Source organism: Chroicocephalus ridibundus, chromosome 4, assembly GCF_963924245.1.
Source record: "Chroicocephalus ridibundus chromosome 4, bChrRid1.1, whole genome shotgun sequence".
In the NCBI taxonomy this organism is placed as follows: domain Eukaryota; kingdom Metazoa; phylum Chordata; class Aves; order Charadriiformes; family Laridae; genus Chroicocephalus; species Chroicocephalus ridibundus.
Window position 1 is genome coordinate 16,572,180 of NC_086287.1, and position 25,247 is coordinate 16,597,426.

Consider the following 25,247-nt stretch of genomic DNA (forward strand, 5'->3'; position numbering starts at 1 on the left):
CATAATAAAAAATCCACCCAAAAAAACTCTTACTCTCAACTACAAGAGATATTTCTTCCCTATTTTTTTTTCTTTATTTGGCTGTCACATACTGTGACTGTGAATTTCTGTAATAAAAAAGAAAGCCATCCTGCAATATAATCATGTTTCTGACGCCACCGTTATTTTTGAAAAGCAGCAGGTATTAACAGCACGAAGTACCATTCTCAAGTCCAAATAATGAGAAGAATAGCACCAAAATTCACAAAATTCAATCCTAACCATAACTGTAAAATAATTTTAATTTTCAAAATTCATAAACAGATTATTGCAAAGCTAGCAGGACCATCTTTCTCTCCTGCAAATCCAGTAACATTTCATTGTTGTCTGTTTTCTTTACATATTGGTATATTAAAGTTCTCCTCTTCTGTAATTAAATGTAAACATTACTAAAGTCAGATGTAATTAAACAAGGACCTTTGATTTGTCTCTACAGTCTCTAAGGCAACAGAACACAACAAAACAAAACACCACTAGAACGTCACGGCAGGCTAGATACATCTCATCGAATATGGCAATTCTGTTATTCTTATCCTAGAAGGCACCAGATTTTCTTATGACTACACATGCACAATACTGACAGCCCAACCTTATCAGAAACGCATGTATATGTGCAGCAGAAAAGTACCAAAAAGTAAGTGTGCAACAAAATCCATTTAAATATCAACAGATCAGAACATCTAAGAGGTTAATTGGACATTTTTTGGTAAGAATCTAGGTAAAAATCTTTATGTAAATATTAGCAAGCAGGAAAAAGGCATCACAAACCGAGACTAAAGACACATCACAGAACAATTATTCAGGGGAAAAACTCAAAGAAAGAAAACCAGCTGCACCTAGAAGGCGGCATTATTTTGCAAAGTTAATAGGTGGAACCTGCAGAATAAGCTTACTTAGAGTGGGAAAACTTCCAAGTTTAATGAAAAGGGAATATAACATGCCCTTACATTAATAAGATGGCTGTCGCAAGCTTTTTGTTATTAGACCGCTAGCAATTACTACAACAACTTGCCTATTTGTATGGAGACTCATTACATCTGACTAAAAGATTTTTTTATTTTTTTCGTCCTGTCCCATTAGGACAGGAGAGAAGAAATCGGAAAGTTTTTGGTCACCTTGAATTACAAACTGCTCAATGGAACATTAATGGCATAATAAATATTTAAAGAAACAGCGCAGTAGAATATTAACCTATCAAATTGATAAATATATCTAGTCAAACGTCTTTTGGAAAAAATATCACAGAAAAAATTTACAAGCTAGGAAACCCCCAGACAATAACATCTCCCCTAAAATAAGGATCCATGAGTCTTTTCCAGCCTTTCCTTCTCCAAGCATGTAGAAAGGCCAACAAACAGATCTTTCTATGCGACTCCAGTGAGCTCCAAGGTTACTGAAATGGACTGAGAGTGAAAACTGTCAAAAGAAAATTAGAGAGTAACTAGGATTTATGAATGGTCTTATATAAAAATGCCTCATACATACATGGAGAGCCAGGCAGAAATCTGAAAGGATGAAAGGGCAGCTGACAGATACAGAATGACAGGCCACAAAAATGATTCTTATCACCATCAAGTCAGAAGTCAGGAAAGCTAAAAGGCAGAGAATTAATGTTGTGAAAATACAAAGTATATTATACCACAACTGCCTGTAGAACATTTAGAGAAAGGTTTGTACATAAAAAAAAGCTAGATGCTAGATTTGCGTCGAGAACACAATCTGCAGAAAACACAGAGTCCATTTTTTTGTAGTAACATATTAACAAAACTTGGAGGAGGGCTGCACAAAATGACTGTGGTGACATTGCCCAGGAGGCAACAAGCAGCTATGTGAATCCCTGGCACAGAAGTTGAATTCAATGAAGACCAAAGATAATGAAGCACCTATTAAAAAAATGACATAGAAGGAATATCTGCAGTTAAGGAAAGGCCTTCATTAATGGGAACTAATGGCTAGCCTCTGGACAAAGGGCACCGTTTCATTTCAATTCTTTTCCCTTCCCCCATATTCCCCCTCCTTCTTTTTTGCTTGTTTTCTTTTTGATTGCTTCTATTCACAGTTTATTGCTGATAAAACCTCAACACAGCCCCAGCAGCCCTACATGCTTTCATGAGAAAATTCAATTTTTATGCCTGTGCCAGACCTTCCCAGGATGAAAGACCATTAGAATGATGTGTATTAATACAGCCACAAATTGCTTCTAACTAAATTTAAAACAAGCATTATAGCATGTTCTCAAACCAAATTATTTGTGTTTGGTGAGGTGAGTAGGCAAAGTTGCTCCATGATACTGGTTAAATGAAACAGCATAATACATCTCATTCACCTTTTCCCTTTTAAAACATAAATATACACAGTACAAATGAAACCACAGCACTCGCACAGCATAATCCCAAGGAAATTTCACTTGAGTTCACAGTCACACTAATGAAAGTCTAGAGTAAGACTATGCAGGTTTCTCCCCCAAATATTAAATATACAAAAAGTTAGGAGAAAAAAAAAGCCTTAACAAATCTGTCTGTTTTGGTCACACAAAACAAGAAGGGACTACTGCCCTCCTCCTATTTGCAATAATTATCCAGGCTTTTTCCAAGGTAACTGAAGTGACAACTGCAATCCAGAGGTAGATTTAATCAGAGAAAAGTACTTCTAGGTAAAATAAAGCTGCAGTATATTGGACAGAGGACAGGATTCCGTGAAAAGTAGAGGATTTAGACTTGCTCTTCATTGCTGAGTACTCTGTTCTTCAGATGAGAAGAATCAATGTTAGCAAATAAGATGCTCTGGGTGAGATTCACTGCACATAACTTCATCCACCTAAAAAATCAAGCAACCTAGCTATAGATCATTATCCCTTAGTTTTCCTCAAGAGCCAATGGAGTAATCTAAATTTCTGCAACAGGCAATTCATCTTATCCAAACACTGGTGTCAAAATCAAATCTATCTCACTCTGCTGTCTACAATGGAAGACCAAGCGATTGTCTTAGTCTGGGCAGTTTTAAACAGCTGAAGACAGGTTATGATAAATCACATCCTTACAATTGATCTGAAGGTAAAGCAAGAAAAACTGGAAACAAGGAAGCTAAAAACATCATTGCAGCCTAGTTTCAGGCTACAAACAGTCTGCTTCTAAGCCAGCCTGTGCCCTGGAGGCTTATCACTGAGTTCTTTAAAAGCTTGTTTCTCTTCTGCTTCTCCTCTCCCACTCTTCCAACCACACAAACAAACAGAAGTTGGCTTTGAAGACAACCCAAGTATCTTGAAGCCAAGGTATTAATCAGACAGCTTCACGTTTTAAGGATCCCTTAAGACGTTTTAGCACAGCTGTACTGTATAGGCTCTGTGCTCTTAGCAATACTCCACATTACCTCAAATTATTAAACTTTTTTAACCTTAAATTAGTACTGCTCTACAGATGGTTATACGTAAAGTTACAGTAGGCAAGAGATCAGATCAGGGCAAGTCAAATGACTTTAAACAGCATCAGAGCTGAACCATGAACAAAATTCAGGTGGCTCAGCCATCCCCCCTTGACTATTTGAAAGCATTCAAAACCCCATGAGGAACAATGTAACACTACACAGAAGGAGATTTAGACCATAATTCTCCCAAGGATTTGTAAAACACAAGTGAATAAGTCTTCCTATGTTTTCAGGACATGAATCCAGAGTATCATGTAAAATAAAAGGAAATAAATATCCCTCTAAACTTTTGTATTTTTGTTAGCAACAATTCTGTCATTAGCACAAAAGATTTGCAATTTCAGAATATAAGAAACAGGGTTGATACCAATTGTTTTATGCAGAAAAACATGGAAACGTATTAGTAACTAAAAGGGAAGCCTAAGCATTCTGCAAAATCTTACTAGAGGCAAAGTTTGGTAAATGGAATATAAGATGACATGATCCCCAGACATTAAATGGTACCTCCAAAAGCAGAAAACAACTGAGAGATTCATATAGTGCCAGTTTTATTATGGAGCTACATTTATACCGACATTTTCAAGGAGCAAGCTGTTGTGCGCTCCAGGCAGCCCATCCAATTGCTGCTGGAGTTGCTCAGGACCACGACCCTCAAAAATGCGCATCTGACTTTACAGTGAGTAAGCCAGATAAAAATCACAGGCATTGCAGTGCTAACACAATGTGCAGATAGGAAACAACATACATTTTTGATATTAAGTACAAAGTCATCGTGCTAAAGACATGCTGATTTCAAAGTTAGCCTCCAGTAAACAATCTGTCTTCGCTCTGCCTTTACATCATTAGCAGCCCTCCCCAGGCACTAGACCCAGACCCCTCAGTCCTCACCTCAGCAGTGGTTTTACACAAGTGAAAAATCAGATGACCTTGGATCACTTGTTTGTGGTCCATCCTGGTACCTGGAAGGAACAACTTCCAACAGCCTCAAACAGCTACTCATTACAAATGCATGAAGTCTGCATGATATGGGCTTCTCTGACTTGGTGCTCTAAACTATTATCTTATGAGAATTATTATTTTTTTACAGCAGAAGCACTGTCTTGTTAGTTAGAGCTTCTCTCTGCCTTTACTTGTTTATTGTGTACTACAGCAGGGCCTTCAAACTGGGTCAGGACCTCAACGGCAACCGTCAAAATATCCAATTACAATATTACAACTAACTATTGAAGAGAGTCAGAAAATCAACTTGAGCATACAAGATACCTAACATAGCTTAGCAAGCCACAGTGGTATGTGGAATACTGTAAAATGGAGCAATAAGGCTACACATCTCCTTTGAAATTAATTTCATTTGGGAAAGTCTAATTTCTAGTTTCTTCTTCAGTATCAGTATCTATCCTATGAATGGCAAACAGAAGAGCAGTACAGAGCACATCTAATCTTTTCTAACCTCATTTCCATAGCATATGACTAGCCGAGAGTTACAAAATAGGACGGGGAAGAATCATGTTTATGCTAATATAATTTCTGAGTGCACAGCGAAGGGCAATGTAGCACATCTGCCATGGCCTGAAAACTGTATATGGGGAGGGAGTGCAACATACAGCAATGCAGAGAAGTGGGGAAAGATGCAGTAAGTATGGTGCTTACCAAAAAAAACCTTAGTGGTTTCATACAAGCATGCTGTACGTTTTCCTACGTACCGTTTTAAGCATCAGGCAAATAACGGAATCCGTTCACTAGAGGTAGTGCTATCTTGTTAATACATAATGACAATAGAAATTTTGTTCTGTTTTCACAGGGCACCTCAAAGCAGGAGCTGAAGGGCTCACTGCACAAATTAATATGCATCTATTTAAAAGAATCATTCTACATTATACCAAACAAGCCATGGTTTAAGTGAGCATTCAAGCTAGTTTATGGTATATGCATTGCCATTTTGAAGACAAAAACATGAGGAAGAGATTCGCAAAACTATACCCCCTAGGATTTAGAAACAACTTGCAACTACAGATTTCTTAGGCCACTGCACCTTCATGGTTTCCGTGGTAAAACAAGTCCTGTAAAATGGAGATGTTTGCTTTGCTGTGCGTAGGTAGCAAAGAGAGAAATCTATTGCAAGGATTAATTGTTCACATTTCTGTTTTCAAGGGGAAACATAAATGGTACTTATTATAACTAAAGCTCACAGGTGCTGCACAATGTTTTCCTCTTGGTTTTACTCAAACATGTCAATTCCTTCCCAACAGGAAAGCATCTCCAACTCAACACAGAACAAAACCTGAGCTCACGACTTTGTGCAAGACTGAACGTATCTGGTCCACTGACAATACATGAGGATTATATCATACATGAAGCAGCTGCAGTGCAGAGGGGATTAAGCATTAAAGATGCTTTTTTTTACACCTGTAGAAGACAAGAAAATCTTTAAATTTTGATCTCAAGTACAGGACAAAAACACCTGACATAAATTAGTTAACAGAGATTTTTCTTGAGGCTCTGAATGTGACACTAATGTCTGCTCCATCAGAATATCAGGCACAGCAGAGAGTGACATTCATTCAGAGCTTACATCCCTGTCTCTCAAAATGACAGGCATTAAGCGTGTCACAGTGCTTTAACTTTGTATGACCAGAACTAGACAATCATGATCTCATGACAGAGCCAGAGACTGCAGTCTCATGACCCTCTGTATGATGTGAAACAGAACATACAGAAAATACCTTATACTAACTGCTTAGTAAGAGGTCATCCATGCAAAATAAAATGGACGAAGCAGTATGTCAAAGCACATCTAGAAGGGTGTGAGTCATTCAAGCGTCCCATAGCACCATATGGTGCCATGGCCATTTGCACCCGTGTATTCTGGGTATAAAGCATTACCCATTTCAAATTTACACACACTTTAAACTGATGTAAATGATTATACAAAGAAAAGGAGGGGACAGTTGTGATTCATTCTGACCTAGAACATTACATCCTAGACCTAGAATTGAAGGCCATCTTCAGCACAGGCCTAGGAAAAGCAACAGACGATAAGAAGCTCGATGATGAATGCAGAAGCAAGAATCCGACAAACCCCTCAAACTGCATTACAGTACTACATGTAGCTTTCAAAGCACTAAGCAAATCCTAGAGCAGGAGAAGGTACAGACAGCAAGATGAGCAGCAGCATGCAGGTGAAATGGTGCTTCCTCCTCCTATTTTGATGACTGAAGTCAGAAAAAAAAGAGATCCCCACTGGGCTCTTAGGAACTCTCTCCTCAAGAAAGAGCAGCTAGGTTGGAAAAGAATATTTTGGAAATGTTTTCGTGTGTAACACATTTTATACAGCAACTCTTTGCATCATACATTGGTCTATTTACAAGTACATAGTTTTAAGGTGACCATGCAGACTAGGCTCTATCTGGCTGTCGGTCCTTGGCTGCTTATAGAAAATACATAATACAACAAAAGGTAAAAAGATATTCCATATGGTCACATTTACCTACAGTTTCTTCATATTTGACTGCTATTCTCTTCCCCTTAAGGGCTGTTTGCACTGAACAAAAGTGAATGTTTTGTTCTAGAGTTTGTTTCTGAAGGTGTCCTTTTCTGCAGAACAGAATTCTCTAACTCAGAACCAAGAAGTCAAACACGTAAACCTTCCATACAGACATCTTCTGTAAAATAGCTTTGTGTTTAAATGGGCTTGAGTTTGCACTTTTCCCCTTTTGTTTTCCCTTATCAATTGCAAGGCTGCATTTTGGCCAAGTTTCAAGACACATGATATGAATGTGCATTACTGTTGAGTGAAGTCTAAAAAAACTGCTTCTTGATATTAGACAAGTGAGGGGTTTTTCCCCATACTTAACAAGCAACCTGAGGTGAAGTCCAGAAGCCATAAGCTAAAGTGTTAGAAATGCAAGAGAAAAATCAAGGAAACAAGTGGTCACTGAGTTTCTCAGTTTCCCTCTTACTGACTGAACTAGTAGATTTTCTCACAGCTCCGCAAACATTGCCTCAGAACAAAAGTAGTTGCAACTCAGCAGTGACATTCTTAGGATGCCTTACTTTGCAAAGTTTCAAGTTGTAATCAATGGCTCACATGGCTCAGATGATGGCTCCCCTGCAAGCATCACAGTGCAGTTTTAATAGTGACCGCACTATAGTACATGTGTACCCATGAAAGCTTTAAAATACCTAGCTTGATACAAGCTATAGCATAGCTGTAGTCGGAGAGAGTTCAGGGTGAACTAACCCTCCTGTCTGGGCAGGATTTGCCGATTACGTTTCCTTTGTGCTGCAACTGTTGTACTTGAGTTAACCTACTTGTATTTGATTCGAGTGTGCCTATACCACACTGTACTGTAGTGCAAGCGCACATCTAATAAAACTCCTATGGGTCATGTACATTGCCTGTCTCAGTTTTTGTGGCTATTGTTACAGGGATACTTATATCACCACTGTGTTGGGGTTTAAATGGGGTAACTCAAGATCTACGCAGACACAACAATGGTTGGGTCATTGGAGCACCTAGAAAAAAAGCAAAGAGTAAATGACTTGGTAACATCCCCATGTTAACACTGCTGCCACTTACAATCATCACTCCCCTCTATCTCATATACCATAGTTCTGTGAAGAAGAAAACAGATAGCTGACAGCTGTGACAAAAGAAAGAAAACAAATCCTCCCGTGATTCAGACTTCAAACACAGACCTTAAAGAGGTTTACTTCAAGTGTGTGCACCAAAGGCAAGTCACATTTGCTCAAAGGGCAGATGAAACAATGTTTTTACCTGAGGCTGGCTCTGCAGGGCTGGGCTTGTGTTAACTTTCAATTGCAAGCAAAACAGTAGCTGAATACTTTAGAAAAACACTGAAAAAAACCACCATCCACCAAACAAACAAACTGCAAAATAATACCACCATAAACTGCTTCTTCAGTCCCACCTATGCTGCTAAGCCATTTCTTTGATTTCAGAGAGGGTTTTCAGAGTCTACTGTAAAGCAGAACCCAAGTATTCTAGCTCTTCCCATTTCTTAAGGGCTAGAAAAAGATTGGAAACTTTAGCCGTATCACCCAGTCAAGAAACTTATGGGAAGTCCTCAGCCAAATGATTTTTACCAGAGGGGAGACACAAATTTTCTTTTCTTTCCCATGTAACCAATATCCAGGAAGAGCTGGACCTCAGGAATAACACCTGTATTTTTTTAAGCTATACTATTACAGCAGTATTTTATATTTTAGTACGTGTTCTGGAAAAAAATAACCAAATGGTCAACACTGGATATAAAAGAAGTAGTAAGAGAATAGTCTTTGTTGAGTATAATTAAAAAATAAGCATCATACCGTAAGAATTAAAAATTATCAGGAGGAGAATCAAAGTAGAGAGCTCCAAAAAAAAGAAGTGCCCAGAAGGCAGGACTGGATCTGTTTCTCCAAACATCAACTCAAAATCATACATGACTTGGAATCAAGTCTGGAGGAACTGCATGTTGATATTAAGCAAAGGAAGAGTTCTGCCATCAGTATCTGTTAAAAGCAAAGACTAGTTTGCTTAGATAAAGACAGATTTTTACGTATGTACTTTAATGTTTTAGAACAGAGATTCTGGGCGAGATGTAAAGGACAGCCTGCTAACTTTTACCTTTTTATATCTGTATGGACGAATTTCCCTCTATTCTCTTTTACTTCTATTCACTAAACTATTTAATTACAAAGCCGTAATTCTTGTTGTAAAAAAAAGTCATTGAGTTTCAATACTGAGCTGGCAAAAAACGAGCATTTCAAGCAACACAAGGGCTAAAGAGACCCTAGCCCTGAAGTGTAATGGAGTACACATGGGTGTGCAAACACATCATTTACAAACTCTGGCTGTTTAGTTGGGGAATAACCCTGATGCAGCATGGCTTCACATTTTGACCTTCGGCCTTCTCTGTGGGTCAGATGTTTGCACACTTACTCTTCACACCACTCCTGCCTTATCTTCCCCAGAAGTGAGCAAGACTGGGAAATAAGTGCAGACAGAATTTGGGATGCCACTGGGTGCCAACTGGCACCATTTGAGTTGTTCTGATTAGGAAAGGCAAACAACAGCTCTGCTGCACAGGGTTCAAGGTGTATTTTGGGGCCACTCACACTTTGCCTCCATCAGTGTAAGATGCACCTGAATTCTGAACTGAGGGCAGCTCCTTACGTAGACGGAATGTATCGAATCAGTCCTTGGAAGAAAGCAAGCACAAAAAATTGTTCTGAGATTAAAACCTCCTGCAATTAATACGGCAGAGATGTTTTCTGAAAGTTTCAGCTCTGGCACATTTTTCTGGAGCCTGGCAAATAGCCATGGTGAAAACAGCATTCATGCATCAGGTGCAAGGAATTGAGGCTGGAAAGTAAAATCTGTCTTTGGCACGGTGACAGGAAGAAGAGCTGATGGACAGGGGGATTCAGAGGCACCATGCCAGCTCCAGAAGGTCAGAGGACCAGAATGGGCAATGCAAGCTGGGTCCCTGGGCTGCCGTTTGGCGCTATCCCATCTGATGCTCTGCGTAACCTCAGGGAGAAGAGGAAACTAGCTGGAATCACGACAGGAATATCTGGCACCATTTTAGAAGGACGATATCTGACAGAGACCTGGGATAACAAAGTATTCTTGAGAATATAAAAAACCAAACCAAACAAACAAAACCCTCCAAAACCAAAAAAAAACCCCCAACTATATCTCTGAAAGAATATTTGACCAAATTAAGACCTCAAGAGCTTTGGAGGAAGCAGCAACACTGGAAATATGGTGTCTCTTTCATGCATTGGCCTCACTGTTCTTTCCTGTATCCATGAAGAAAGCTTGTTTCTTCCATCTTACAGTTGGCACTAGGCTAGTCACAAAGTAGGAGCAGCTATAGAAACCAACCTAGACAGAAAGCTAGACAGAAAAGAACTAGTTAAAATTTAAAGCCACATTTGGCACTATGACAAATATTTATCATTACTCCCAAAGAAAAAGTAATAGCATGAAAGACTTAAGTTATGGATAACATTACTGAGAAAATAGTGTAAAAGATTAAAAGCAAATCAGCCCAAACTTACGGTGAAACAGCAAGCTTCAGTTTGCAGGGAGAAAAGCAATACATGATATGCATGCATGTCCACAGAACTATATATATAACATAGAATCATAGAATTGCTGAGGTTGGAAAGGACCTTTAAGATCATCAAGTTCAACCATTAACTTACCCTGACAAAAACCACTTCTAAACCATGTCCCTAAGTACCACATCTACCCTTTTTTTAAACACGTCCGGGGATGGTGAATCCACCACCTCCCTGGACAGCCTATTCCAATGTTTAACAATCCTTTCAGTGAAAAAATGTTTCCTAATATCCAATCTAAACCTCCCCTGACATAACTTGAACCCGTTTCCTCTTGTCCTATCACTTACCACCAGGGAGAAGAGGTCAGCCCCCATCTCTCTACAACCTCCTTTCAGGTAGTTTTAGAGGGTGATAAGGTCTCCCCTCAGCCTCCTCTTCTCCAGGCTAAACAACCCCAGCTCCCTCAGTCGTTCCTCATAAGGTTTGTCCTCCAGACCCCTCACCAGCTTTGTTGCCCTTCTCTGGACCCGCTCCAGGACCTCAATGTCCTTCTTGTAGTGAGGGGCCCAAAACTGAACACAGTACTCGAGGCGGGGCCTCACCAGTGCCGAGTACAGGGGGAAGATCACTTCCCTAGTCCGGCTCACCACACTATTCCTGATACAGGCCAGGATGCTGTTGGCCTTCTTGGCCACCTGGGCACACTGCTGGCTCATATTCAGCCGGCTGTCAACCAACACCCCCAGGTCCTTTTCTGCCAGGCAGCTTTCAAGCCACTCCGCCCCAATCCTGTAGCGCTGCGTGGGGTTGTTGTGACCCAAGCGCAGGACCCGGCACTTGGTCTTGTTGAACCTCATACCATTGGTCTCAGCCCATCGGTCCAGCCTGTCCAGATCCCTCTGCAGAGCCAACCTACCCTCAAGCAGATCAACACGCCCGCCTAGTTTAGTGTCATCTGCGAACTTACTGAAGGTGCATTCGATCCCTTCATCCAGATCATTGATAAAGATATTAAAGAGAACCGGCCCCAGCACCGAGCCCTGAGGGACACCACTTGTGACCAGACACCAACTGGATTTAACTCCATTTACCATCACTCTCTGGGCACGGCCATCCAGGCAGTTTTTTACCCAGCGAAGAGTACACCTGTCCAGGCCAGGAGCAGCCAGTTTCTCCAGCAGAATGCTGTGGGAAACGGTGTCAAACAACATACAAACGAATGCCATATAAAGTAGTTCTCACTAAACTGCAATATGAATATGAGAGAAGCCGAATTTATTCTTTCAACTGCTGGAAAACACAACCACCAAATATGAAAACAACAAAGTCAGACAATGTTGAGATGTCTCCTTAAATAACTTTAAGCCTATTTTTCTCTGACTCTGCCTCAAAGGTCGTGATAGCTTAAAGCCTGATGAATACCAATAAAGAAAATATTTCTTGTACAGTACAGCCAAGAGAACTTTACTCTTCAAGATCACATCCTAACAGAACTGTCTCTAGTCATGGGTGAACCAAAATGGCATTTTCTTGACTCTGGAGGCTTCTTAAATCTACCCAAAAATAGCCAAAGCAAGAATAAGAATTTTAAGTGTTCAATCAACTTTGCAAAAGTGACTCATGTTCCCAAACCATTCAAACACTTAAAAATGCTGTCTTTCCCCAAATGAGAGCCTTTTTTTTTTTTTTCGGTCATGATCAGCATTTTAAAGCTCTCCATATAGTTTTTCATACAGAAAGCTTAAAAATAAAGACCATAATCTTTATTTAAAAGTACTACGAAGGACACAGGAACCAATCAGGTAAAGGTATTTTAGGATGACCACAGCCATGCATTGTCTTTATCAATTTACTGTCCATAGAAAGAGTGCACAAAGAATTACAACACAACTGGCAATACTACACTTAACATTTGTGTTTGTATGTACGTATATATACACACGTGCAGACATATACTCTAGAGAAAACACACATATAATTATGGATCTTGCATAGGCAAATAGAGGAGACATATCTAGTACCTACGTAGGTAGATGTAATGAAGCAGCCAGCATCTTGGCTGCTGCCAGAGAGAGTTAAGTCCAAATTGTAAAAAACTGTTTTCAACAGTGAAGTGACATAAATTTGGAACTGGAAGATGTTGGCCCATTTGCCACTGCTTTGTTACCCACTCACATCGCACTCCATCACCCTTCACGGCCAGTAATGCCCGCCTGAGGTCTGGCTATCTTTTGCAGAACTTTTTGCTTAGCAGATTTCATGCTTTCGGACCTTGCATTAGTAGCAACACACAACATGATTTCTTTTTCTGCACACATCCCTCTACAGAAGATCACTATTGATTTGGAGTACCTCAGTTTCTGGAAGTGGGATTAAATTTGACGAAACCCAAAACATCTATGGTGCATGTACTTACAAGTATGTACATATGTATGTACGTATCCATCCATCACCTAGGCGCCTAACTCATTTCATACTTAAGAGATAAAAAGGCACTTTCAGAGTCGGGTTCATCTTATCCAAGGCACATACCTGAAGTCAAAAGAATCTTTGTACCATCCTCTTACCCATCTCTTCCTCTCTATTGCCTACAGATATCTGACTAGCTCAGACATAGTTCAAAGTTATAGCAGACAAATCTTGGCCTAGATGCCCAGCCCAAGCTGCTTTACAAACTTATTTTCAGAAGACATTGAGCTTTCCGAAAAATCAGGTACTTCAAAGGCAAAATCAGAAACCCACTGAGATTTCAAGTGTCCCCAACAATTTTAGACAATTTTGAGAATACAGGTGTAAACCAATTTTCCAAAATGTCACGTATACACAGACAACTCTAAATGTTGTCCAGTTAACAAAGCCTTCTATACCATAATGATCAGCACTGCATTAGGTGCCACTTCAGTAAACACCATGCTCTGTCTTTATAGTTTTACTGCATCTTTGGTATCTCTTTGGTTCAAATCTACATTACGGGAAAGAAAAAAAAAAAAAAGCAAAGTCTTTTATTCAAAGGCAGTTGTGTATGATTAAATTTAAAGAGGACTTCATAAGTTTATTCAGCTACCTGATAGATTAGGTTTGTTCCCAATTTCTGCATGAGAATGCCTATTACTATGGAAGAAAAACATTGCACTTCAGTAATTTCTTAGGAAACAAGAATTATTGTTATGTCTAAGTAGTAGCATTTTATTGTTTGGAACTGTCTTTAAATAACTGTGTTGAAATATGGTTCCATTAATTTCAGCAGCTCTGATTTTCAATACTTTCTCTCCCAGCAAATGTGTCTTACTGAAAGGTTGCTGATGGAACTTCTACTTTCCAGCATGAAAGGCTATTCTTTTTAGAACTTTCTAAGGAGATCCTTCTAATTAATTAGTCTACAGTTCCCACACCACTTTATTTCATTCTTTTTTAAATTGGGGAAGGGGGAGGTGTTGTTTGGTTGGATTTTTTTTTCGTTTGTTTTAGAAAGCTCCCGAAGCTCTCGCAGGCAGAAATATTTCTTGCTCTGTCTGCAAGACATGCTTTTTGGATGCTTTTGCTACTGAAAAATTTTTTGGCTCTCCAGAGGACAATTAAACAATGACAACTTTCTATTCATTTCAAAGCGTAATTCTACTTTTAAAGATTTCGTTTGACTAACATGACACTGACCACAACTTTTCATCCACAAGCCAATATAAATCAAGTTCAGCCTCATGTCAGCGTGCACTGGCTAGACCCGAGTCCCAGGAGGTGCAAAAATTACTTAGCTGACAATGTAATTAGGTAACCAGTTCTCCTTCAGGCTGACTACATCTACGGATTCATAGCTGCTTCTCTAACTGGTAATCAACAAAGGTCTTAACAGGATTTAAGCAGCGAAGGCAAGCCTTGATGGGAACGTCAAGGGCACCAATTGCTTCTCCTTGAAATGAGAAAAGAAGCCATGAGGAAAAAAGTTTATGACTGTAGTTGAGAGCAAAAACCCGAGTCATGACTAATACCTTCATTTCCAGCTATCAGGTTCCGTTACTAATGCTTTGGTCCTCTTAGCCCTCTGACTCTAAACCTTCTCATTATAGAGGGAGAATTACCCAGCACAAAGCAAAAATATAATCCTCTTTCCTGAGCTCTGAAGGGATCTGGTCAGACCTGCCGTCCCAACAAATGGCAGAAACCATCACAAGAAGCAGCTGACTGTGGAGGACTAAACCTCTGAGTACTGCCTGCATTACTGGCCAAAGGCTACTCAACGACTCTACTGTTTCTACCTTTTCCCACCTTGTCTTGACTATTCTAGCTATTAATATTGTTATCTCTTTAGGCCAGGGAACATCTTTCACTGCCGCCTCTACTACACGGTCTGACCTCTCCTTGAGCCCGTGGATGTTGTGTAACAAAAAAAAACAACTCTAAAAATCTCTGTTTTATCTAATCATCCATGGGATTAGATTCACATTGCTCTGTGAGTCTGGGACTTACGAAAAACAAGAATAAAAACCCTGCAGTGAAGGCGTTATTGGGTCCTGGAATCTTGGCTCATCTGTATATTTAGAACACAGTTGAAAAATGAACATTCGAATTTAACATAAGATGAGACATCATGCACTTACTTAACTGTCCTTTCTCACATGGTGACTGATACGAAATAAACCCGTCCTACTTTATTCGGTCATAAAAAGAACTCAAGGCAGAGAATCATGAAGGTAAAGATGACTTTTTATAGGGTGGCTTTACAGAGCGCTTCCATAGGCAAATGCTTCTCAGTGCTCTTGTTTCCCCATCTACAGATCAGGTATATTTGTCTATCCCAGGGAAGATTTTAAAAGTCTATGGTTTGTAGCAGCATACCAAGTCCTTAAATTAATGGCCATATAGGAAAGAGAAAAGACAATAACATGTAGTGAGAGTAGAATTCAGTTAAGTAAGTTCAGTACAGAGAAGCCGTCTTAAAAGCCATTTTAGGGCTCCTCAGTGTGTGAGATCTGTTGAGACAAAAAGCTATTCCTAAAAGCCAGTGTTGATTTCGACATTTGTGCTGTGCAGATCCTGAGGATTAAATTAAGCAGTGAATTGTGGAGTCAGACAAGACCAGCATCCTAGGAGTGTGACATTTCTGTCTGTATGGAGGGGTACAACTCAGGGGTCTTTAAAAGGCAACTTAGTCCCTCTTTTCCTGGAGCTGAGATATGCTATGAACTGAGATTCTTTTTAGTTTGTGTCAGTACTTATTTCTTATCTCCCATTTTCTGCATGCAGCACCTTTCCCCCCACACACACCCCCCGCAAAAGATATCTTTTTTCCCGTTTCCATGCTGTCCTCATCCATAAAGCATTTACACAGACCTCTGCATGAAGACAGCATTAGCTGCAAGGATATCAGAGCAACCCAGAATTTGCTCTGTACCTGCACACCAGTACTGTCTCTTTCAATCTTTCTCTGCCAATAAAGGATTTTATGGAATTGCAGGTGGTTTACTTTCTGTGCAGGAGGCTAAGAACTGCACCATGTAACTATAGCAACAACTACTGTGAAAGCTCTCAATTTTTATTGACATGCCTCACGTAATCTCATGGAAAAATTCATACAAATGGAGAAACAAAAAAATAAACATCCTAAAGGCCAAAGGAAAATATTGTGGTAATGTGCATCGTTATGCATTGCTTAAATACTTCCCCCACGGTAATTTGCTTCTCTTACTATATAGTGCTAACATTAAAATAGCATTTTAAAATTCACAATTTAAACAGTAATTTAAGCCTCCACAATGCCAAAACAGAAGATATACATGCAATCAGCTCAGAAGACACTGTAGCACATTGCTGTATTTGACAAAGATTCATCACTGAAAAACTGACACTACACAAATGGAGAGAAGGCACACACTTTTTTTTTTTCTTAGAGAGTAATAAACATTTGCATAGGGTTATACTGAATTATTCATGTCTCAAAGTAAAGACAAAAGATGCATCTTTCTAAAAGATATTTCTCTATCCAAAGGATACTCTCTTAAAAGGATTTTCCTGCGCTCACAGCAGCTGAGAACAGCGTGAAAATGACAGCAAGATGCTTTGTCCCAGAGTCATAGAAATCTATGACTTGATAGACAAGTTTGACATTCCAAACCCAATAAAACAGTGTCAAGCTCGCAACAAAATATGAATATGCCGCAGTCTGAAATGTCCTCAAGTATCCTGGAAAGCTACCAAATCACTTATGTTGAGCTTCAAAATGCCACCTCTAAATGAGCTTCCAAGGCCATGATCCACAGTGCTGGAAAATTGGTCCTTGCTAATGGCCACCATTTATAGCCTTAACCTTTACTACATTATTTCAATTCTCTCCAATAGCTCAAACAATATGAACCAAAAACACTTCCAAAGATTTTAACAATAACCACCAGACCAAGAACTATTCCTGCTAAAATCTTGACCTTATTGACGAAGTGCATTTGCATGGTGACAGGAATAGCCAGTTTTGCACTCAATTAATCAAACCAAAACACTTCACCCTGGTTGCCAGTTATTCCCCATTTTCAGCTCTGCTGTTACGATCCCTTTCTCTAAAAAAGCACAATAATCCCAACCACTTTTATTCTAATGATCATCTAAACCAAAAATATTTACCAGCAAGGTTTAGGGAAAACTACTGAGCTGTTAACATTACCCCTTCTGAATCTAATACTCTTGCAGTACACAATGCGATCTAGGCTGCCTGTAAAGGATGAAAAAGATGTGTTGCTATGGAAACAGGAAGGCACATGTTTAGGCTGCTCATCCCTGAAGAGCTGCCTCACCAATATCTTTAAAGCCTGCTAATAAAATTTTAATCAATAATTAGAATAAAGTGAATTTCACCTCCTGTTTGACACCAGAATCTTGGTTCAGACATTGTCACGCTCTTTTAACATTCCCTGCATCCAACTATACCCTACAGCATTAAGAATGAATTTATGCACAAAAATGTCGACATGCGCTTATCTAGTTCAGCTACTTAAAATGATTGTTCCACCCAGCAATAGATACTAGCTTCCCAATTTAAAATCCTGTGAATACAGGCATGCACTTTTTAATTTATTAATTGATGCACTATACATTCCCCTTCAAAAGGCAAATAAACAAGAAACAAAACAAATAAACTCCTCCGTTATTACCGGCTTAAGGCCATCAATCAGGGATGTACTCACTGAGAATGTGACAATTACCCCAGTACTGGAGTTATCCCTCGCCAACTCCCCTAAACACCTGCTATTTCCTAGAAATGATAGTTTCCATCCTACCACAACTTACCTGCAGATTTATCTACAGACAGATCTTCCAAAACACTGGGGTGTACGAAGTAAAAATGCATTTCCAGACAGCCAAACAGAAAACAGGCCAAGTTATTTGCTGGCAAAACTCCACTTGTTTCACCATTGTAATAGCAGAGAGTCTGGCTCCAAACATGAAGCCATTAATTATGTGTACAGTTAACTATGCCAGTACACCTATTTGTTATTACATTGGGAAATCAATAAGTAAGACTTTGTTAATGATATTTTCTAACCTATTAACTAAGTACAATGTTAAGAATATCAGACTATGCTAATAAACAGTCAACAAGCTTTATATTCTGGATCACAAAACAGTAAAGCAAAGCTGAAAAGACAAGAAATCCATACTGTGAACAAAAGAGATGCACAAGAGATTTTTATTTTTTTTAATGCAGTCATACATTATAAATAATTTTTTTAAAAATTTCAATTAGTTTCCTGAAATGTATACAATGTTGGTCTGTTTCAGTATTCCTGGCAGAAGGACTCTAGTGGTCCATTTTGACAGGAAGAAAACCAACTTCCATACCTACCAACCACAAATCTTTATTGCACTGAGATCCTGAACCAGAATATTAGAAATGCCAATGTCAGAAGAGATACGAATGACAACAGGAGCAGTAAGTCCTTGAAAGAGGACACACTTAACTGGTTTCAGCTTCAGAGATTTACAGTAGGGGTGATTTTCCACATTCTGCTCCTGGAATATGCCAGCACCTTCAAGAATATGGCAATCTCTCTATCTGCTGGTGAATTTGGGCTTGTTCTAGAAAAACCATGATGCTAATCTCCTTTTCAACTGTACCAGATTTTTAAGGTGTTTGTTATTTTTAAATTAAACTCGAAATACACTGTTTTCCTCGAAGTAGAGGAACAAAACTCCCATTTCCTTTTCCTGGCTTTGTAATTAATATGAAGACATAATAATTGCAGCCACAGCCCTCCTCCAAACCAGGATCCCACTGTGTTGGCATTATGCAGTAGCTATATACAGAGCTTCAGCTTGCAACTGAAGTTGGAGATGTTTCCATTTTTCATGAGAGCACTAAACTATTTGAAAAACTCCAAAACCTTTTAGGACTGGCATTTCCAAAAAGATAAGAAATTGCACTTTGCCCACTTTGGCAACGCTTAGCACATTCAGAAATCCATTTTGAAATTCTATTTTGTTTTTATAACAGAATATACAATAACAGATGAACAGTAAGTTAGGACAGTTTACCTTTACAAATCTTTTTTAAGAGAGGCTTATAAAAACTTATTCCATCAAAACTCTTCAGAATAAACATTCAGTTCTTGATGGAATATGTTTATCCAGAAACTTAAAGGAACTATAATTGTTTTGATTTTCTAGTTCTACTTTTGAATATAGACATATTTTTGATATATCACTGAAAAGACAGCATTTTTTCAAGAGAAGACAAAAATAACAAAAGTTTCTTAAAAAAAAATCTTGATTTTTTTTTTCCTAAAGGCTACAATATTTTCCAGTTGCTTTCATTTTCAATGCACATGTTTCTTCCCCTAAGGTATCCACTGTGATATTTAAAAGGATTTATTTGCTTACAGCTAAACAGATGATATTTACTCACATTACAAAACTGTCATACAACTCTGGCATTATTTAACCACCCTCTCCTTAGGAGACATCTTATACTAGGGCCAACAGGTAGGGACAGAGTCACACACTATCTGGAAAGGCTCACACACAGTACACACATAAGGCTCCCTCTCCAACCACGCAAAAAACCCCAAACCCTGAAAACAACCATTATCCAGTTTTATCAGCAGGGTAAAATACAACCAATTCTCTGAGCATTTTGCTAAATAAGTATGTTAATTTATCCCTTCAGCAATAAAAACCAGGATCTCAGCAATACAGTTCCTCTTGGCTCAGAGGGTTAAAAGGACAGCATTTCATTCCTGTTAGTTTTCAAGGGCTTGGCTGCTCCCTGGGCATCTGTGCTGGCTACCAAACTATTTTGAAACGTCCTTCCATCCAGGCATCTCTCTCCTGAGCGTCAGTCACAGTTATGAATCACAAAATAAATGCTTTGGATGCAACAGTGCTAGCTCTGGCTTTCAACAGAACATTTTGGAGACAGACAGCTTACAGAAAACAGAGAATGACACAGAGACATTTGGAGTACAGTGCCCGCAGCCTCCCTTCCTCAGGAAGGCTTCCTTTTAGTCATGATACTTTAGCTACTTCATACAGCTTGTACTGCCTAAAAGCCAGTGCGTGGCTTCACCGTTCTCCCTTTTTCCACGTCTGTATTTTAAACCAAACGTTTTGTTCAGAACTTTCATGGATCCCAGGCAGGAACAGCCTCAGGACATGAAATAACTTAGGCTGCACCTCTGGAGATCACCTGCCCCAGACCTGTGCTTGAGCGCTTACCACTATGCTACTCCTATGCCTTGAAATTACTGCACTGCTGTGATACAATTTCCACCAGACACTGTATGCAAAGAAACTGCTGGGTGCAACAGGGTAATCTGAGGCAGCTTCATATTTGCTCTTCTCAACCAAAGTTCCCATTTTTCCAGACTCATAGGATCTGGCTTTTCCTCCTCTAGCAATTCGCTGCAGGCAACAATCCTCTTTCTTTGCTGAGAAACTCAATGTGATTCTGCAAAAAATCCTTTGCACTAGCCAGCTCCCAAATTATATCATTTTCCAGGAGAGTTGGGTTTTCAGCTTTTGCTTTTTCTTTCTTTTGTTTTTTAAAATTTAAAAAGCACATAGGAAGCTAATTTCTGCAGATGGAGTAAAACGTAGCACGTGAACTGGGCAGATTGGCTTTCTCATTGGACACTGAAGGGTTGCTATGATTCAGACATTATGCTTTAATATTTAAATTTCCACAAGCTACAGATACACTGATATAAGAACAAACGTCAGAAGGTTGATCTATTCTGAGATCCATGTCAGAAGAAGGTCGACAACACACTTTGAAATCAGGTTCTGTTTCTGTCTATTGGAATTTGACAGATTTCAGTAAGAAAGATTGCCAAAGAGCAATCCAACAGTACAGTGCAGCTTTCAAACGATCATGAGGAGGCACTATGCTGCAATTTCCTTTGTCCTTGGTGGAAAATATAAGAAATAGTAAATTGATTTATTTACACACATTGGGCCCCCCTTTGTCCTCATTTTTATTTTCAATGTACTCTTTTTACAGAGATTTACATTTATTTACTGCTTGAATTTTGCAATAGCACCATACCACTTAACTCCACCCAGGAAACTTACTCTGCAGTGTTATTTTTGCAAACGCGGGGATTTGACAAGCTCCCTATAGCTCAGGGCATCAGAACCGTGAGGCCTCAATACGTTTGGGTTTGGTGTGGGGGTGGTTATTTCTCCTTTCTTTCTTAAGGAAGGAAACCTTTATGCTGATCCCGGACTTAAACACTGCATCCTGAACAGTGCGACAACTGGGGAAAACAAGATCTACAGTGTCAGCCACTTACACGTGTTCTCACGTAGTCACCATCTGTTTGGTAGTCCCAGAAGTCAGCAGCTCGTATCACAAAAAGCACTGTCATATTAAACACCCTGCTGACACACAGACCACAGAGTGAGGGACCGAGCCTGCTAGCTGCTGAGCCATCAGGCTACGGCCTCAAAATATACCAGCAAAGAACCACTAAAAGATAGTCTGTCAAGGTCTTTCCTTCTCTTCCTTTTCCCAACTACAAGCTTCCCACTGATGATGAAACTGCTGTAGTTCACATTGTATACGTTTACTAAACAACTGCAATTTTACAAACTTGCAAGTCCGCAAATGTCTCTTATTGCATCTGTTTGCCAGAATGAGTCTATGCTGAGAGAAAGAAAAAAAAAACGTAGAAACAAAGTCTATACTCCTTATCAAAATAAGCCATTTGCCCTTTATTCAGTACAGCAACAACGTGTTAAGTGAGTCAAACGGAACTTGGGAGCCATTTTGAATGGCTGAATAGATTGTCTCCTGGGCTCTTATGCAGCAACCCTCCAGAACTTTGCTGTATGGTAGGATGTGGTTTGCTTTCTCCAGCTTAACTAGTGTACATACATGTGTATGTGGAAGCTCAGGCCTTGGTAACCTGTCCATCCATAAGGGCTTAAACAACACAGTGGGTCCTTCATGACCATATTGCTCAAGCTCTGATCCTAGGAGCAAAAAAAGACTCTGATGACCAACCTGCCAGCACATGATCAAAACATACGTAGTCCCAGTGAAGGACTTGGGACTGACATCTCTGAAACACAGTAAAAAATTCTGTGATCTCAAATATGAAGAAGAACAAGCTTAAAGGGGATAGCCCGCTCACACCTCTATACATACACACATATACAAAATATATATAGGTTTAAATCAAACTATTCTTCACATGTGCATTATTTGTGTCATATTAGGCTTCTACTTGGAAATCTTATCACGTCAATTTGTTTCCCAGAAACAAGAGGGCCTGACAACCTCCGTCCTCGTGCTTGGGTTGATCTTGCCAGCAGAGATGGTGATGTAGCATTTGCTACATTTCCATAATTCCTTTCAGCACATAAGCAGATTTTTGTTTTTACATAAATACACCCATTATTTTTATGCTATATATACATACATCTTTTTTCTAAGGCTAGTTCTGGAACACTTAAATCTGATCATAAATGTAGAATGAAAATCTTCCTAGGCAGGCAGTTCCTTTTCTAGCAATTACTATTCAATACCTGAACTCTTCCCTTCTTCCTTTCCAGCCTTGTAAAAAGAGCCATGTAGTGGACTCTGCTCATTGGAGGTATCACCAAATGTAACCGTTTCAGCAACAAGAATCTTGTTTCACAAAAAAAGCAGCCAAGCAACTTGCAGAAGTGTCAGCATGGAGACATAAGCAGAGAAACCTGAAAAAGCCTTCAAGATTGTTTTGACAAGTTTTACATTTTGATCACTGAGCTCTCAGCTCCTGAGTGGACTACAACAGCAGACAGCTTGTGCAGTCTCAATTTATTGTGACCTAAAGGTCATATTGGAACAGTACTAATACTATTTCTCTTTTGGCAGTATCAAAAGGACCCCTGCCAGTAATACCAGACACTGCCCTACCCTGTGTTCCCAATGCCTATCAGTAGAAGGTAACTGAATAACAATGGCAAAAGATGATCATTAGAAATTCAGAATCCACTTTCATGTTACTACAGCAAAAAAGCCACTGCACTTCATGCTGACACAAGGGCTGGGCTGCCAGGGGGCTCGGACCAGGCACAGAGCTCCACAGGAACAATGTCGTGTTTCTCCTGAGAGTTGCCCTGTGCTGTGCGAGATCTTTCACCACCTCTTGCACTGGCCTGCCCTCCAGGCATTGCTGCTCTTCCCCTAACTTTCCATTCTAAGATAAATACGAGCCTTGATCTTGGATCTGCTTTCAGGGCTACAAAGACAGCACAAAGAAACATATCTGAGATGGCCAAACCCAAAGGAAGTAAGACAATCCAAGGGTAGACAAACAAGTACAGTCATTGAAGGGTGAGGGGCAGCCAGAGCAGCTTCACAATTAGATGTCCCTGGCTGGAGACAGACACACACAGGACTGACAATGAGCAAGCGGAAGTTTAACAACATAATATCAGCTAAGAGCAGCAGCAGGAGACAAGCAGGCTTTCTTCACACTGCAGGGGATCAGAGATAATCCAGAAAACAGAGACATATTCAAATTAATATAGTAAATTAAAGGGAAACCAAGAGAAAAATTGGGGTCAATCTGGTATGCACATGGCATTCTCATTGACAAACAAGTAGACAACAAGATTTTTACATTTCAGAGGTCTCCAGAAATGAGCAGCACCCAGAAGCTCAGCAGATGGCCTTTAAAAAAAACGGCCTGTTCACTTCAGAGCCCCAGTGGGAGCTGAGCCCTTTCAAAATAACTGGAACAGTCTCTAGCTATCAAGCAACCACCAGCAAAAGAGGTGAATTTGCTTTCACAGCATTTCCTCTGGTTCATTCCAAGTTTTCCCTGCTCATTTGTGTATCTTCAATTAAAATAACATTCTTTTTTTTCTAACTGGTCTTGCAGTTAGCAGCAGGGGAGGAAAAGAGTACAAACAAAAGCACTCAGTAATTCAGCCTCAGAAATGCATCTGAATCTGCAGCTCCAGGGCTCTGACACAGCAGCACTGAAAAAGCCTGCTGCCTCCCTTGATGTTCAAGGACAGCGGGGTACATTGGTCTGTGCATTTGTATTCCCTGCCACTCCATTGGCCTGGCCTTTCTCCTCGGTCCCCCAAGCACAGACATCATCTCATCATTGGAGAGATGACCTGTGAGCAAACTGCATTGCAGCCTGCATTAGCTGGGAACTGAGCCCGAGGTGAGGGAAACAACACGTAACAGAGCTACATGAACAACAGTCATGTACAGCTCTTGACACGCCTGGATGTCAAGACATACAGTCTCTCTGCTGCAGTAGGGACTCACCAGCAGATACATAACATTGCTGCAATCTCCAGAAACACCCTTTGTCTCGGCTGTATACGTAGTACCAGAGTGCTGGCTCATTTATTTTAGAAAAACAACAAAGAGAAACGGATGTATTGGTACCAAAATATTTTCCTGTGCCTACTGCAAATCTGGTTTCTCTCACTGACCACAAATACAGAAAAGAAAGCATCCGGGAGAGAGAAGATAAGGCTTTGCTAACAGTCTAATTTTCATGTGGAAGGGAAGGGAGCCCTCATTGAGAAAAAAGGCAGAGGAGATAAAGATAAGATCAAAGATGGTGAAAAGGCATTCATAAAGGGCAAGAAGGAAGGGGGGGAGGAAATCAATCACAAGTACAGACAAGATCAAACGGCAGCATAGCAGTAACAGCCGTATTTCCTTGGGAAAAAAAGCTGCAGGATGAAGAGGCAGTACAACAACATGCTGTGAAGAGTGCTGCTATCCGCACCCACTGCATAGGAGAGAGCTGTTCTTTCTCCATAGCAACAAGATACTTAAAAGCCAATCTGGAAACTGAAGACCAGATTAAAAACAAAACACAACATGTATCGATTTATTACCTCTATTTTAAGCCTCATTTGTGAAGTACACAGGATAGCATTTGTTTAGCCTAAGGAAGCATCTTCACAGAAAGCTCTCTTCTCCCTTTATACCTCCCTGTCTCAGAATCAACCCTTGGTGTGGAGCAAACTGTGGCACCTACACATAGTCCCTACTCTTAGGCAATGCCAAATGCATTAGGCACAAACACACCTTGCGGCAGCCTAAGGTGGTCACAGCTGAAGCCCACCAGCTTCTGCCTTTTGCAGGGACTGCAGGAAGGCATCAACACCTCTCAACTTTTCTCAAAGGACTCGGGGATGACAGTCAGCCTTTTGCTGAAAAAAAATACATAAAATAATAATTGGAAAAAAAAAAAAAAAAAACAAAACAC

General features: G+C 39.9%; 2 protein-coding genes across 6 annotated transcripts in view; one reads left to right on the forward strand and one right to left on the reverse strand.

Moving 5' to 3' along the window:
• The window catches only part of KCNC1 (potassium voltage-gated channel subfamily C member 1), a 136,916-nt gene extending 129,083 nt beyond the window's left edge, over positions 1–7,833 (forward strand). The window contains exon 3 of one of the 2 annotated variants that reach the window (XM_063333077.1): positions 5,712–7,833. In XM_063333077.1, the coding sequence (XP_063189147.1) occupies positions 5,712–5,893 (182 nt within the window). In that variant the 3' untranslated portion in view covers positions 5,894–7,833. The remainder of the gene's footprint in view (positions 1–5,711) is intronic. The other variant, XM_063333073.1, reaches the window with a different exon arrangement.
• Positions 1–25,247, reverse strand: part of SERGEF (secretion regulating guanine nucleotide exchange factor) — a 163,772-nt gene that overhangs the window by 3,423 nt on the left and 135,102 nt on the right. The window lies entirely within an intron of this gene.